This window comes from Kwoniella botswanensis, chromosome 1 (assembly GCF_036426115.1).
Source record: "Kwoniella botswanensis chromosome 1, complete sequence".
Classification (NCBI taxonomy): domain Eukaryota; kingdom Fungi; phylum Basidiomycota; class Tremellomycetes; order Tremellales; family Cryptococcaceae; genus Kwoniella; species Kwoniella botswanensis.
This window is the reverse complement of record NC_088599.1, coordinates 15,327,494-15,342,797: the sequence shown is the minus strand read 5'-3', so window position 1 is coordinate 15,342,797 and position 15,304 is coordinate 15,327,494. Positions and strand designations below refer to the sequence as shown.

General features: G+C 47.1%; 7 protein-coding genes across 7 annotated transcripts; 3 read left to right on the top strand and 4 right to left on the bottom strand.

Moving 5' to 3' along the window:
* Positions 1 to 19: 19 nt before the first annotated feature.
* L199_005803 (uncharacterized protein) lies at positions 20 to 1,428 on the bottom strand (the record flags this gene model as incomplete). The annotated part of the gene is made up of 10 exons (XM_064891506.1): positions 20 to 44; positions 100 to 163; positions 229 to 299; positions 356 to 423; positions 473 to 490; positions 548 to 685; positions 768 to 860; positions 921 to 965; positions 1,147 to 1,306; positions 1,391 to 1,428. 10 exons carry the CDS (start codon positions 1,426 to 1,428, stop codon positions 20 to 22), a joined length of 720 nt encoding a protein of 239 aa, XP_064747578.1.
* A 597-nt stretch (positions 1,429 to 2,025) lies between these two features.
* L199_005802 (uncharacterized protein) lies at positions 2,026 to 4,250 on the top strand (the record flags this gene model as incomplete). Its single annotated transcript, XM_064891505.1, has 11 exons — positions 2,026 to 2,185; positions 2,234 to 2,319; positions 2,378 to 2,565; positions 2,621 to 2,927; positions 2,982 to 3,104; positions 3,162 to 3,344; positions 3,401 to 3,453; positions 3,520 to 3,597; positions 3,648 to 3,869; positions 3,930 to 4,059; positions 4,116 to 4,250. The coding sequence occupies 11 exons, from the start codon at positions 2,026 to 2,028 to the stop codon at positions 4,248 to 4,250; spliced, it is 1,665 nt and encodes a 554-aa protein (XP_064747577.1).
* A 1,111-nt stretch (positions 4,251 to 5,361) lies between these two features.
* On the bottom strand, positions 5,362 to 7,609 carry L199_005801 (dihydroxy-acid dehydratase; the record flags this gene model as incomplete). Its single annotated transcript, XM_064891504.1, has 6 exons — positions 5,362 to 6,152; positions 6,213 to 6,616; positions 6,669 to 6,905; positions 6,964 to 7,246; positions 7,321 to 7,377; positions 7,426 to 7,609. 6 exons carry the CDS (start codon positions 7,607 to 7,609, stop codon positions 5,362 to 5,364), a joined length of 1,956 nt encoding a protein of 651 aa, XP_064747576.1.
* Positions 7,610 to 8,010: 401 nt separating this feature from the next.
* L199_005800 (uncharacterized protein) lies at positions 8,011 to 9,520 on the top strand (the record flags this gene model as incomplete). Its single annotated transcript, XM_064891503.1, has 10 exons — positions 8,011 to 8,076; positions 8,134 to 8,144; positions 8,198 to 8,237; positions 8,300 to 8,319; positions 8,377 to 8,572; positions 8,638 to 8,769; positions 8,823 to 8,922; positions 8,979 to 9,236; positions 9,294 to 9,380; positions 9,432 to 9,520. The coding sequence occupies 10 exons, from the start codon at positions 8,011 to 8,013 to the stop codon at positions 9,518 to 9,520; spliced, it is 999 nt and encodes a 332-aa protein (XP_064747575.1).
* Positions 9,521 to 10,048: 528 nt separating this feature from the next.
* Positions 10,049 to 11,098, bottom strand: L199_005799 (uncharacterized protein; the record flags this gene model as incomplete). Its single annotated transcript, XM_064891502.1, has 1 exon — positions 10,049 to 11,098. One exon carries the CDS (start codon positions 11,096 to 11,098, stop codon positions 10,049 to 10,051), a length of 1,050 nt encoding a protein of 349 aa, XP_064747574.1.
* A 363-nt stretch (positions 11,099 to 11,461) lies between these two features.
* L199_005798 (uncharacterized protein) lies at positions 11,462 to 12,805 on the top strand (the record flags this gene model as incomplete). Its single annotated transcript, XM_064891501.1, has 3 exons — positions 11,462 to 11,882; positions 11,960 to 12,118; positions 12,183 to 12,805. The coding sequence occupies 3 exons, from the start codon at positions 11,462 to 11,464 to the stop codon at positions 12,803 to 12,805; spliced, it is 1,203 nt and encodes a 400-aa protein (XP_064747573.1).
* Positions 12,806 to 13,229: 424 nt separating this feature from the next.
* On the bottom strand, positions 13,230 to 14,479 carry L199_005797 (uncharacterized protein; the record flags this gene model as incomplete). The annotated part of the gene is made up of 6 exons (XM_064891500.1): positions 13,230 to 13,387; positions 13,444 to 13,654; positions 13,704 to 13,755; positions 13,823 to 14,148; positions 14,203 to 14,343; positions 14,405 to 14,479. The coding sequence occupies 6 exons, from the start codon at positions 14,477 to 14,479 to the stop codon at positions 13,230 to 13,232; spliced, it is 963 nt and encodes a 320-aa protein (XP_064747572.1).
* Positions 14,480 to 15,304: the final 825 nt, after the last annotated feature.

Here is a 15,304-nt window from a genome sequence, read left to right as displayed (position 1 = left end):
ACCTATCTCTGACTTTTGTTTACCACTTGTTTTGCCCACCATCACTATCACGTTCTCGTAAGCATGGAATAATTTCTGTCACACCGGTTGGAAACTCACTATCTCATTTGCTTCCCACCGTGAGTCTCTCTTGTTGCTTCATCGATGACCTTGATCATTCCGCCTGCAGCAAGTCATCCGATCAGCTGGCCGTTATTGTGTCCAAAGGTGTCAATCATTATAACTCACTGGTTGATTCATCGATAGTCAAGGGAGGGGCATCTACGCCAGCATTCTTGGCGGATGCGTTACCCATATCGCTATGATCTGATCAGTTAGCTATATCTAGGATGAGGGGTCAAGGGGTACAACCCACGTTTGTGTCCATCCTGGATCAAGGGGGAATACAATGAGGTCGGGTTCCTCGTAGTGCGCAAAGTGACCCTAAAACAACGTCAGTGCCGAACTGCTGCAACAGGCAGGCTGAGCTCACTAAGTAGGATGCTCCGCTCTATAATCCAAATTGAGTCAGCTACACTCGCTGCCACGCTCATGTTCATATGCTCACCTTGCTGATACCGTACGTCACTTCATATCCTCGAGGTACTTGATCTATAGTCGCAGAACCGGAAGAAATGAAAATGAATTTTCCTCCTTTTCGGATGAGTGGAACGGTGGCTTGGAAGACTGCGAGGAAGCCAAGAACCTGTAGAGCGATATGTCAGCGACGGATCATGACCGACCACAGGCTCTATACGACTGCTCTGTGTGATGCTAGAGCCACTCACATTGACTCGCCAATGCTCCTCAAAGACGTCAAGTGGTACATTTCGAAGCGGTGCGTATCCTTCAACCAGCAATGTAGCAGCACTACAGATCACCTGCAAGCAGACGATTAGCCTCAAACAAACGCAACATGGTTGATGGTATGGCACACTTACAATGTCGAACTGTGTTATGCCTTTTGACTTGGCTTCCTCGATTGCCTATATTCGAAGGTAACATTAGCTGCGGCGGAATGATGCATACAGAAGGCAAGGATACAGTAAGTCGCAGAATTCTCCGCCCCACAGACTAGACCCGTATATCTCATCGGAAACCTCGGCGATTCATTGCCTTTGTACCCTCTGTACACACAGATGCACACATGCACACACGGTGACTCACCTCGATGCACCCGCCTTTCTTCGCTTGGTCCATCTTTATAACAACAACCTTCGATCCTGCTGCCACCTTCACATCAGGCATCCGAGAAGGGTCTCGAGCGGTTGCTACAACAGTGTAGTTCTCCCTTGCTGCATACTTCTGGACTAAGCCGAGTCCGATACTGTTGCATAGCACAATTCAGCTATCTCCTTCTCCCCATCTCCCTCCGACGTGTAACGAATGATCGTGAGATCAGCCAGCTTACCCTCGATTGCCTCCTGATACAAATACTGTGGTGGACATGTTTGCGCTCGATTCTTTTCTATACTTGGTCTATAGTTGTTGTTTTCTGGAACCCAAGTTCAGTAAGAGTATTGACGGTTCTTATGAATGATGATTCTACCATCAACCCCTAGCCTCCAAGTAGAGATAGTTTGAATTTCAACCCTGTTCACCGGAGACAAGATACCGAGAGATCGGTTCGGTTTACTGTGAACCGAGGCAATGACTGCGAAACGGTTCCCGAATTGGGGGTTGACGAAGGGGCAAAGACAGCAGATTCCCGGTCTTTAAGCTTGGGGCTCAGGGCGGTGTCGTCATTGTACTTCGGACTCTATCGTGACGATACCAAATCCCCTGAGTGTAATCGGCCTGGTATGACGTAAAAACGGTGAACAATACGGATTTGACGGTGAACCGCATCTTCATCGCTGCTTCAGGATCGGAGCAAATTTGGCAACATCTTCCGACTCCAAATTCGGATGGATTGGAAAATGGTGGCCCCGGTGGGGACACGAAGTTTAGAATGAAATAGACTTAAATAGATACGGGAAGCTGTTCATTCGCCATCCCTTCTCATCTCGTTAACCAAGCAAGTCGACTTCAGTTCGAGAGAATACGATGGATAACCATACTCTCAACAACAATAATAACGATGGAACATCTGTTGAGATGGTTTCCAGACCCGACTCCAATATAGGAGACAACAAGAATCTTGACAAGCACATCGAAAATACCTCTGATACCGTGCATTCAGAAGTCCTCGAAACAAGGTTTGCCAGTAAGTCGGACTGGATCAGTGATGGAGCGTCTGCTGATAGTGACCTAGCTTTGAGTAAAATCCAGGTGGTGAAGGTTTTTTGGAAATCTATCCTTTTCTGCGGTATCCTTTTATGGTCCGCTCTTAACGATGGTGTATGTTTTTCAACGGAAATTTGGTCCCGGCCAATCATTGCTGACCTTTCCGGGGCAGTTCCAACAACAAGTCCCGGGTAACATCATAGCTTTACCCGCATTCATCGCGACGATGGGTGATACGGTAATTAACGGACAGCCAGCCAACAGTGCCAAGGTAGTTTCCTATTGGCAAGGTTTTGCCGAAATGTCCAAGACCTTGGGTATGTTTGCCGGTGGTACAATCATGGATCGATTTGGACGAAAGTGAGTAGACAGGCCTGTTCAAAGATTGTTCACTGTGAGCTGACGATCGGTGCAGGAAAGCAATGATCGTCTCCTTGGTCGTCCTATTGGCAGGCTCCGTTGCCGAGATCGCCTCACGAAATTGGAAAGATTGGCTAGGAGCGGCCGTCCTGATTCGATTGGGTGTCGGTCTTGCGCAAACCATCTTAATCACCTACGTGTCTGAGATCGCACCATTCCAAGTTCGAGGTTTCATGCTCGGTTCCTATCAAGTACTTTTGACTTTTGGTCAATTGATCGTTGCTATTGCCGCAAAACTCATCGAAGTTCACCAACCAACTCAATGGCGACCATTAATCGGTATCGAATTCATGTTCACCGGTGTAAGTTTCCAAGCGATTGGCAAAGACGTGTATCACTGCTGACATCACGTTCAGATTTCCTGCTTGACTATCTGGTTTGTTCCTGAGTCTCATATCTTCCACGCCCGTCGAAACAGACATGAGCAAGCCAAGCAATCGATGCTGAAGCTCTACGGCAACGCTCCTGGCTACGATGTCGTAAGTCTGACGATTCGGTCCTGAAGGTATACAGATCGCTGATCATGACGTGTGCAGGAATGGGAATACCGGGTCGTACAAGAAGGTATCGAAGAAGAGCGCAGAATCATGGCGGAGGGTGGCAAAGCCTCTTTCCTCGACATTTTCCGAGGCACCAATTGGCGACGAACTTTGGCTGGTTGTGTTGGTATCTGTTCCCAATGGGCTGCAGGTGCTCCTATCGTATTCAGTTACTCTACTGTGAGTTGGCCGTCTTCATTGGCAGGAAACCTCTACTGTACTAATCTAGCTCATAGTACTTCTTCACCGTCGCCGGATTGGACAACCCCTTCCTTGTCTCCATTCTTACGTGGGTAGTTCATTCTTCCTGATTCAAGTTACGGTGCGTGAGCTGATCAATGCCCTACGTTTGTAGTTTCCTTTTAGGAATGATTGCACAAGGCTCAGCTCTTTTCCTCTGCGAGTGGGTTGGACGAAGACCTCTACTAGTAGGGTAAGTGCACTCAGCCAGAGAAGGGCCACCTGCTGACTTGACTTCTACAGCGGTTGTTTTCTTATGTGTCTTTTCAATGTTGCCATTGCTTCAACCTCATTCTCGGATTCTACTGCAAGTGGTAAAGCCGGACTCGGATGTCTCCTTATCTGGGTCATCTGTTACGGTCTATCCGCAGGACCAATCGGTTTCGTAGCTGCCGGTGAAACTTCAACACCTCATCTTCGAGCTCAAACTACCTCCTTCAATCTCGGTTGCTACGGTTTAGGATTGTAAGTCTCACTCGGATGACGCCGTTCTGTACAGGTAGATTAACGCAATGCCTTCTGTAGCGTTGTATTCCAATGGTCTATCTCGTACATGATCTCTCCAGATGCGGCAAACTTGGGCTTGAAGGCTATCTATATTTGGGCCGGACTCCTTGTCCCGACGACAACGATCCTGTTCTTCTTCTATCCTGAGGTGAGTACTTGAAGCCAGAACCTCACGGTTGTTAGGCTTACCGTGACCTTTCATAGACTTATGGCCGTTCTTACCAAGAACTTGACGAGCTTTACGAACGGAGAATTCCCGCTTGGCGATTTAAGAGCACCAAGACCCAGATTGAGCTTTCTGGTCGAAAGAACAAAGCTCTTGTCCATTACGGACACTAGTCAGGGCAAGTTCTGCCTTCGTCAAACCGCTTCTGATCGTTGTGGAGCGCTTGTAAAAGCACCGTGTCTCGGCTGATGTCATTGCACTTCGATCTCATAGCGGAGGGCAGCAGTCGCGCAGCTCGGAAATGACACGACCTTTACTCATAACCTTTTCTGTATTGTCTAATCCGTATTTTCTGTATGAAAAATTGACTACAATTGCAATACCACGATGCTCAAACAAACCAGCGCGAAAGTCCCCAATTCGAAGGACAGAGCTCGTTTCGTTGGATGTGATTGGTTGGAAAACCTGCATCTGATAACATACACTGTAACGGCGTGCAATAGCCGTGGATATCGACCAGTATACGGTGGCGCTCAGTCGGTTGAGATGGTGTTACTCAAGAGTCAGTTTCGATGAAAATCCCTGCTATGTGATTCCCGTAAGCGACGAGGGGTCGACGATACAAAGGTGTCTTCCGTCCTAATGGTAATGGAATACATAGCGTGTGAGGCTGTCGTGCCATGGCGGTGTCTTTGCCTTGGCGCAGCACCACCTGCCTCATAAAGTATGAACTTCCTGATCTGCCATCTTCTCGTTAGGCCTTTGAGAATTTTCAGAAGTCGTAGATTGGGTTTGAGTTCAATACAGATCAATATTGACCCTACATATCAAAACTTGACACCTCTTGCTTCTCTGGAGCTGATCTCATATACAGCTGTAGTGTCATAGCCATTCCGGCCCTCCCCGTTTCATTAGTTCCCGTGTCGTGGCGTAAGGACAATACGACTCTTCGAAGTGGCTAATCCTTACATCAGCTTTCAACAGATATATATTGTTGTACAAGTTTAACAAATACATCAATGTCAGAAATGTTCAACCTCAGAAATGTTCAACCTCAGAAATGTTCACTCAGAAATGTTTCCCTCAGAAATGTATATCTGGTGAATCTATCATGGTATGTCATATATCGGTTCTACTAAGAGGACCCTATTGTATCGTCTCGTTCGGCCTCTCACATGTAGCATCCAGAAGCAGGAGTTTAGTACAGAGACTTACGATCTTTACCGTAAAATGATGCATGGAAGGGAATGCGATGATAGTGGACACTAGTACAAACTATCTAGTCTAGTGATTACGCCTGGGTATACCTGCAGTCTGAGCCAAACGTTGATACTTGACTGCCTTTGGTATGACCATACCTTCCGAGAGCTCACTGACATTCTCTCTGAAGAGCTCCTGCCAAGGTGTCTGACTCTTAGGACCTTTGTATAGACCCATCTTCTCCCGTCTTACCCTCAATTCTTCGGGATCAACCTTGATATCCGCTCGCCCCTTTGCTAAGTCAATTCGTACGACATCGCCATCTTGGAGAAGACCAAGATTTCCACCGGTGGCCGCTTCGGGTGATGCATTGAGGATTGAGGGGCTACCGGAGGTACCGGATTGTCGTCCATCACCAATACACGGTAATTCGATACCTTTCTTGATCAGACGACCAGGAGGTATCATATTCACGACTTCAGCGGCTCCAGGATAGCCTTGTGGACCTGCTCCTCGCATGATAAGAATTGTTCCAGCCTGTATGTCATCTCCCTTTTCTATACGATGATGGTAGTCTTCAGGACCATCGAACACCGCTACAGGACCTTCGAAAGCCATCGGATCGTCTGGGTTGCTTAGATACTGGTCGTGGAACGCTTTGCTGATCACGGACGTCTTCATTATAGCACTATCGAACAGGGATCCGGAGAGATGCAGGAAACCCGCTGAAGTTTTGACGGGGTTTGAGATAGAGCGAATCACTCGACGATCGGTCGAAAAGTCATTCCGACAATTATCTCCCATTGACTTGCCAGAGACCGTCAAAGCATCGGGATGAGGAAGAAGATTATGCTTGATTAGTTCGGCAGTCACGGCTAGTATGATTGTCAGCTGCCTGCCCGCCAATCTATTGTATAGGCTTTATCAGTACTCACCAGGGAGACCGCCAGCTCGATGATACTCTTCACATAGATATTCACCAGCAGGCTGTATGTTCACTAGTAACGGTAATTTATAACCGACATCTTGCCAATCTTGATTGGAAAGTGGAACTCCAATGTGTTTGGCGATAGCGTTGAGATGGATTGGTGCATTGGTGGAACCTCCAATGGCGGTATTCAAGGCAATGGCATTTTCGAAGGCCTCTCTCGTCAAAATATCGGAAGGCTTGACATCTTCCCGAACGAGATCGACAATTCTACGCCCGGTCTGATATGCGCAAGCACCCCTTTCTCGATAAGGTGCAGGAATTGAAGCACTACCGGGAAGCGCCATACCAAGTGCTTCGGCCAAGGCGTTCATTGTACTAGCTGTTCCCATGGTATTGCAATGTCCAAGACTGACGATGTCTGTCAGCGCCGCTTTACGTACGCTTTCCGCACACCACGCACCTGGGAGCAGACGTAGCCACGGTCTGCATCAATTGCAATTGATCAATTTTGCCCGCTGCCAGAGCAGCTCTTGCATCCCATAGAACGGTACCCGAACCGACAAGACGCTGACCAGCATAACCTGTACCATTCAGCTCGGTTATAACGACAAAGGACTCACCATTCAACATGGGTCCCACATTCATGCAGATAGCAGGGATGTTAACCGTAGCCGCCGCCATCAAGAGGGCTGGAGTACTATGGAGCGGACTGGAGATCAGCCTCTGATCGATATCCTCCTGATGCGCAAGCTTACGTTTTGTCACATCCAGTCAGAAGAACGACTCCGTCCATAGGATACCCAAAAAGTACTTCTACAAGCGACAAGTACGCGAAATTTCGGTCGAGGGATGCAGTTGGACGTTTCGTAGTCTCTTGTATAGGATGGCACGGGAATTCAAATGGTGTACCACCAGCAGCGATGATTCCGTCGCGAACACGCTTGGCGAGCTGAACGTGACCAGAGTTGCAAGGTGCGAGGTCGGAACCAGTCTGAGCGATTCCAATGATCGGCTTATGCTTATTCGCGATCTCATTCACTATGCAATATGATCTCAGCATCTGTCGAAGTCATGAGAAGTGACGTGATAGCTGCTATAGCACGAGAACTCACTGGTAAGACCGCCGTTTAGATACCTCTCAACATAAGCTCCGCACATGTCTGCCAACCCTTGTCAGCCTGAACTCGATTCTGAAATGATTGACGAAGATAGCTTACCATCAGAAGGATTATTCCACCATTGCTTGGATCGTAGTGGCACCGCCGGTTCAACTCCCTCTGGCTCTCCGCTTTCGTCCGCTGGAGCGGTGAAAGACCTCACGCCTACAGGGGTTTGCCCGAGAATGTCTTCTTCGTTCCCGCCATTTTCACGTAGTCCACAAGTGCAACCTTCGCACGGCATATTCGGTATCTGTCTGATTTAGTTGAGGTAGATGATTGCTGCAGACTAAATGCCAGCCAATACAACGAACTCTTTTTCAGTCAAAGTGATCATCTTCAAGCTATTTACTGCAACATTCTTTTGATACTTAGTGGACGCCTAGCCGCAACGATAACTTTGATACCGGACCGGTTCGGCTAACGGCCTCGATCCGGACTCGGTTGGGTAAACCGAACCCTGAATCGCTCAAATCGCTGCGTTTACCTCCACTTCAGCACTCCATCCCGAGGTGGTAAGATACCAAAGATTTTCTCTATATCTTACAGCTCAGCATTGCTTGAGTAATTATTTATATTGATACCAATCTGCTGTAAGGACGTTTTTTTTGTCAAGATCAGAGAAAAATACATCGCAAAGTCAATATGCCTGTCCACACAACCTACAAACTGTCCAACGGACTCGATATCCCTTCCATCGCTCTAGGCACTGTGAGTGAACTGTCCAAGACACAAGCTTCGAGTTGAGCTAATCAAGTGCCTACATAGTGGATGTCAGCGTGAGTGGCAGAGTAAACGACAACAGAATGGGTCTAACCTTGTTTATGTATAGTCCAGGAGAAGTGGAAAAGGCAGTCAAGCATGCAATCGAGGTAAGCCTGCGTTTAACGATGTAGTTTGTCAGAGCTACTGCTGATGTTGATGCATCGATTAGAGCGGCTACAAGCACATAGAGTGAGCATTTTTGTTTCTGGGGAGGGGAGTCGGACCGGAGCTGATAGCAAGTACCAGTTGCGCCTGGGGTTATGGCAATGAAGCCGAAGTGGGGGAAGGTATCAAAGCCTCAGGAGTACCTAGAGACCAAATTTGGATCACATCAAAATTGTTCGAGCTTCACCACAAGCCAGAACACGTTGAACTCGCGGTGCGTGACAGTTTGAAGAAGCTCGGTACGGACTATCTTGATATGTATCTCTTACATTACCCAGTGAGTCTCGACGATACACTTTGTCCTTGGGGCGTCATGTTGACCTATCGTTACCCCGACATCAGGTGGCCTGGAAGACAGTATGCCCTGACGGAGTCTTACCTCAAAAGGAGCACACCCCTATGGTCGACGGCAGATTGGTCATTGACATCCCGCTCTCAGAAGATTTCCTGTCGACTTGGGCAGCTATGGAAAAGGTTTGTCACACTGGTCGACCCACCAATCGAGCTGCGCTTACATCATGTTTTAGCTGGTCGAAAAGGGTTTGGTACGATCAATCGGTGTATCGAATTTCAACATCTATAAGTTGAAGAAGCTCATCGCCGCTGCTAAGATCAAGCCTGTTGCCAGTAAGTCGTCTACGTGTCGAAGAATTGCAGAATTGCGTTGACTATTTTCTTTGTAGATCAAATCGAACTCTCCATTCAAAACCCCCAATTCGAGTTTGTCGATTGGCTTAAACGCAACCAGATCTTGCCTCAAGCCTTCTCCCCATTGGGTGGTCTTGCAGGTCAGCATCTTCGACAACACCCAGTTGTACTTGAGATCGGTAAAAAGTACGGGGTCCATGGAGCAGTTGTCTTAATCAGTTGGCTTCTTTCAAGGGGTATCCAACCTTTGCCAAAGAGTGTATTCGAGAACGAGATCGAGGCCAACATCAAACGTAAGTTGCAACCCATTTGGAAATTGATAGAATGCACTGACCTGAGACTCTCTCCAGCTGTTGACCTCACTAAAGAAGAAGTAGAAAGATTGTCAGAGCTGGCTCGCTCTTTCCCTTCTAAGAGAGTTGTCAATCCGTCGTCAGGTAAATAGCAACGATCTGGTATGAAGTTTCGCGCTGACACGGCTATCTCAGAGTACGAGCCTTTCTACGACGTCTACCAAGAAGATCACCCAGAATTCAGTGATAAAGCCCAATTGCTTCTCGAAAAGGGTACTGCTTAGACTTGAAAGAACTCAAGGTTTGAGTCGTGCAGGGTTGACGGGATGGACAATGTATCTTTCAGTATTTACAGCTAGAGTAAAATGATTTGTTATGACATCGGAAGTAGACCAAGTTCGAAACACCCTTCTGCCTTTGTGCATTTCAGCATAAGAAGAGCTCAGTCTTGATCTTCGCTGACCGGAGTCAGAGTCCAGGAGATATGCTGAACCGTTGTACTGGCATTTGATCGGACCGCGAATTGTTAGCTAGTATAGTAGGTCTAAGACGATTGAAACGCTTCAGTCTGTCGTATGATCTGCACCTACCGCACACATCGAAGAGGGTCTTCGACATAATGCAATCTGTTGATCATCATCATCAAGCCTGAATGCGTATAAGATTTAGAACGAATCGAGCTACATCTTTCAATGTTGACTGCTAACTGCCATCTAAGCCAAGGTTGTTCTGTCTATTCACGACTCGATGCATATGACTGTGTAATGTACTGACTACTCTATCTACGTCGTATCAATAAACCGTTGTCTTGTCTACGCTTTTGTAAATCGATACTCGGTCGTATGGGTATACGTGTCACCAGGACTGATTACGCTTTGTGAGAAAGATGGGTGATGTATGTAGTCGGGCCAAAGCTGAGTTTCGAGGCACAAGCCAGCTCGATAACCATTCATCGCACCTCCAAGCCCTCGATCCTTGAGATCCATAGGAGCTCCATCGAAAAATTGAATGCCAGGCTGGTCAGTCCAGCACTCCATTGTAAGATCGCCATTTGAGGAGATGAGCTCGGCGCCTCGATGTAATTTACCTGGAATGGAAGGAGATCGAAGAACATAGTTCAAGTCGTAATGGAAAGGTGATCCACTTCTGTCATCGAGTAGCTCGATTGAGCGGGATTCGCGGAAATCGAAAGGTGTTCCTGCGACATCTGCAAGTTCACCGGTGGGGATGAGATCTTTATCTACCGCGGTGTATTGATCGGCATCAATGGTGAGCTTTTGTTGCAGATTGTTATGAACAGCTGGACCCCGAGCCCCATCGACATTGAAGAAGGAGTGATTGGTGAGACTGACTGGAGTCTTTTTATCGGTTTGGGCTTTGTAGTCTAGTCTGAAAACACCGGTCGAGGGGATGGAGTAGGTGACTGATACCTGAAGATTGCCGGGAAAACCCTGATCGCCATCTGGTGATTTGTACACCAACGTTGCCGAGCCCTTGTCGTACTTTTCTAACGTCCAATTTCTATGACCTAACCCACTGTTTCCTCCGTGACAAGTATGACCAGTCGGTTCATTGGTTTCGATGTTATATTGAGTGAAGTCCAATGTAAATTGGCCACGAGCGATTCGATTTGCGACACGGCCAGCAACCGCTCCATGATGCCATTGCTTGTTGGCTACATATCCGCTTAATTCGTCAAACCCTAAAATGACACTTCGAGGTTGCGTGGAAGTTGGAACAGAGAGATCGCGTATCGCTGCACCAAAGGTGATGATAGTTGCCGTAGTCGACCCGTCTGGCGATTGTATGTCGACCGCTAAGACGTCTCTGCCCTCGTGGGAACCAAATACTTTAACAGTCATAGTGTCGAACGATGCGTAGTGTGCTGATCTTGCCTGTTCTTGAGTGACAATAAAGTAGCTTTATGAAGGTGAAGTGGACAGTTCTGCTTTTCGTCCAAGATCGCTGCACGTGGCTCTGACTTCAAAACGATACGGCCAACACAGTCGGATATGATGAACCGTGCTTATCCGAACCGAAATCTGTTCCGACTATTACGTCGAATGCTTTCTCGATGTCTCACTAACCTCTGTATGCATGCGTGCATGGGATGCTTTTTGGTCAATTGCTGAAGGTTGACTGGATCACAAGTTCGTCTTGAAGTATAAACGCGATTATCTGTTGCTGTTCAATCTATATTCCACAAGACACAGCTTTTTACCATCATGACTGACAACAAGATCAAGATCGCGCTGTTAGGAACCGGCATCTATTCTGAATCCGACTACTTACCCTCACTCGTACATGAATCGCAAACTCACATTGACGTCGAGATCGTTTGGTCCCTAGACCAAACCGTTGCAGCCAGGTTTGCTGGTCATTTCAAGTCATCTGGTCGCTCTGAGCCTCAAGTCGCTGTCGGAGATGCAGGTATCGAGCAGATCCTGAATGACTCGGAAATAGACGCTGTAGTCATTGTTCTACCATTCGCATTCCAACCACCTTTGATGAAACGATTCTGGGCGGCAGGTAAACATGTCTTGAGTGAGAAGCCAATTGAACGAGATGTCAAGGCTGGTCTTGAACTTATCAAGGAGTTTGAGGATTACTGGAAGCCGAAGAACCTGATCTGGCGAGTCGCGGAAGGTGAGTTTGCCATTTTTACTCCTTTTGTTGTCCATTATCAAATTCTTGATCAGACACGGGTTGCTGATGTTTCATAGACTATGATCATGAACCTATCCACAAGAGAGCCGCAGAGCTGCTGCGAGATCCTGCTCTGGGACCAGTGCTCTACTGGGATCTGCAGAACCAGAACTATTGCCCAGATGGCGACAAATGGCAAGCGACGTCGTGGAGAAATGTTCCTGATTATCAAGGTGGTGAGTTAAGCTAGTCATTCACCATTACATGTCACTGACTGAACTTGGTTCATGAACACCATAGGTTTCTGTCTCGATGGAGGTGTCCACTCAGTTGCCATGCTTCGAAATATCCTTCCCGATCCTCCAGCTGCAGTCATCGCCTCTGCATCTTTACACCGAAAACACACACCTCCACACGATACGATTCTCGCTCTCGTCCTTCCTGATTCAGCTGCTACAAAAGAGCCAAGTGGATCTTCTAGCAAACTCGACATCGCTCGTCAACATAGACCCAACTTACCTCAACCTGGAAAGTCTTCACCGGCCGGTACGATCACCTTCACTTGGGCTTTACCAAACATCGAATCTCAGCTGCCTCGTGATCTGCAAGTCCTCAACATCACATGTTTAAATGGAAAATTGACATTAGTAAATGATTCAGGCACTAGAACTTTAGAGTTGGCTCCTGCGGCTGGTACTCAGGTCGAGGCAGTGAAGGAGACCAGTCCTAAGAAAGGAGTAGAGGTAGAGTTGGCCTATTTCGCTAGAGCAGTACTAGCGACGAAAGCAGGACGTGCTATAGATCCTGCGGAAGATTATGGCAAGCCCATAGACACGCTCTGGGATGTAGCAGTGATACAAGCAATGTTGCAATCAAACGGTAATAAGGTGGATATAAAACAGCTTATAGATCAATATAGATAGGAGCATACGTAGAGAGTTTGCCTGACACCCATGCGATCGGGTTAATGCACCACCTCCTTGACTGAGTCGCACTGTTCCGACCGGGCACTTCGAGATTGCCATCGATCATGATCATAGCGCGTCACCTCTCTGAAACAAGGTGTGCCAAGACTACTTCAGGACGATCTGAAAAAGATGTACACGTTCTGGGTTTTCAGCTCGTTGGGCATATGGAAAGGGCAGCACAGTTAAGGTCACCCCTGACCAACCTTAGTCACCGTATTGCGCCTCATAAAAACCTGGATTGAACTCAGCGAAATCACGTTTACAGTTTTGGTTACCTGCCATCAGGGCCACCAATTGCAGTACATTAGGTAACACTGAATTCTGATGCCTTAATGATTACTGAAATGCATATCTAGTGAAAAGACTTCGCCGACAGACTCTATTTACTGAAATCTCCGGAGAATCGAGTTCGCTCCCTTCCTTTGAAACCTAAATCCTTGACAACGAACAAATCCCCACTGAGAGGATGTTTCTTGATCTGCTCATCGGTAGTTCCGGTTTTTGCCGAAGTTATGTATAGTTCATCGAGGTTAGAGCCTACAGCAATCTTATCAGAAAGGAATGGTCTACTCGATTTGCGCGGTTAAACTCACCACCGAATATGCAAGAAGTGACGTTCAAAGCTTGTGGTAAGTGCACGATGAGGTCAATCTCGCCTTGCGGTGTGAAGCGGATGACTTTGCCTGATCCCCAACGCGCGGACCAAATGCCGTATTGGTCGTCTTGGCACATACCGTCTGGTACTCCCAGGTTCTCATCGTCCACATTGCTAAATATTATCTTGTTGCTGACCTTTCCAGTGCTCTGACCGAGAAGGTTAGCTTGAGTGCGAAATTCGTTTAGGAAAACCTACAATGTCGTAATCATATTTACCGATTTGCTTTCGCAAGCTGTCAGTGAAGTACCTAATCATGGCGTCAGCTGGACCATATTGTCCTTGTGTTTGATTATACAGATGTTAGGAGGACTTACAGAGTTTTAGAATCTTTTGTCCATCCCATACCATTGGACACAGTGAGCTGATCTAGGAGCAAGTCTGCCGCTAGTCCATCGCCTGATTGGGTTACGGCGTACAGACCGCCTCCAGCGGAAGCAGGGAAGTCTTCTTCGTGCATCATGGTCCCGACTAGCCATCGTTTCCCCGATGGATCCACGCAAGCTTCGTTGAAACGGTTGAAGCCTTTTAGATGACCGATATCGACGGGCAAACGCTTATAAGTGGAGTCTGAATTAGTGGGAGGGAACGGCAATTGATCAAAGCTGATGAAAGCGAGACCGTCTTGTATAGCTGCCAGGAGCTATTCATTATTGATGTCAGATTGTATAGCAGACTACAAAGCAAGCTCACTCACTCCAGTATCATCCTCAAGTAAAGCTAAAGCAGTGACATTTCGATCAAACGATTGATACCCATGTATGCCCGTAGACGGCTCATACGTGTATATCCTGCAACCTAGGATATCTACGAAATACAGTCGTTGTCTTCTAGCGTCCTGTTTGTCAAAGGAACCATTTCAGACGGGTTTCATTTGCGAGAATCGCTTATGTGCTCACCCAAAGCGATCCTTCCCCAAGTTCGCAACCATAATTAAGCAGAGATTCTTGCTGTATAATTGTTTTCGCTACCATTTTTTTTATTTCAATGACCTTCTTTGCCAAAACAGTGTTAGTACGTATTCATTTGTTCAACAAATTCGTATAAGAATTATGTAGAGACAATGAGCGTACTTTGTAGCCCTATGAGCAGAAACGCCAGCAATAACTGTCATCAGAATCCAGCAAAACAGGAAAAGATTGGGCGGTCCAAGCGCGGTTCACTGTTACCGACCGTCAATTCACGTGCTTATCACATGGAGACCATGCATCTGTCCTTCCACTTTGTCGTTTTCTAAAGCTGATGAGGCGATGGTAGCTTTAAAACGACAATGTTCATGAGGAATCAGGTTCCGTAAAGAGGATCCCAAGGATCTCTCTGCGAGATGGGCCGAGTTTCAAAAATCACAGCAGTAGGGTGAATAGCCTGAACTACAAATACCGTACTTGAGCTTCTATCCTTCTTGAATGGCGATGCCAATCGCATGCATGACAATCGTTTCGATCGAAGGCACCTTCTTTTCAAAGGAGAATCACCTGCAGACTATTTTTTAATATGCAGTACTGTTAGTATGAGTCAACCTACCTTGTAGCGTTGGACTCTATGTTATAACCTTGGTTTCAATATCAGCTTCTTATCCAAGAAGTATATCTAAACTACAACTCGTCTGGTCTCCACGAGACGAACTATGACTTGAACTCACTAGGGACGGTACGTTGTAGCTAGTGAGGGCAGGTAGATTACCTCAATTCATTCAGATATTTGTGATCGGCGGTGTCGACTTGGTCGGGAGAGCCGGTGGGGGGAGCAATTACGCAGAGCAGACGGTGTGGTGTAATTGGGTAAGTTTTTGGTTCCGT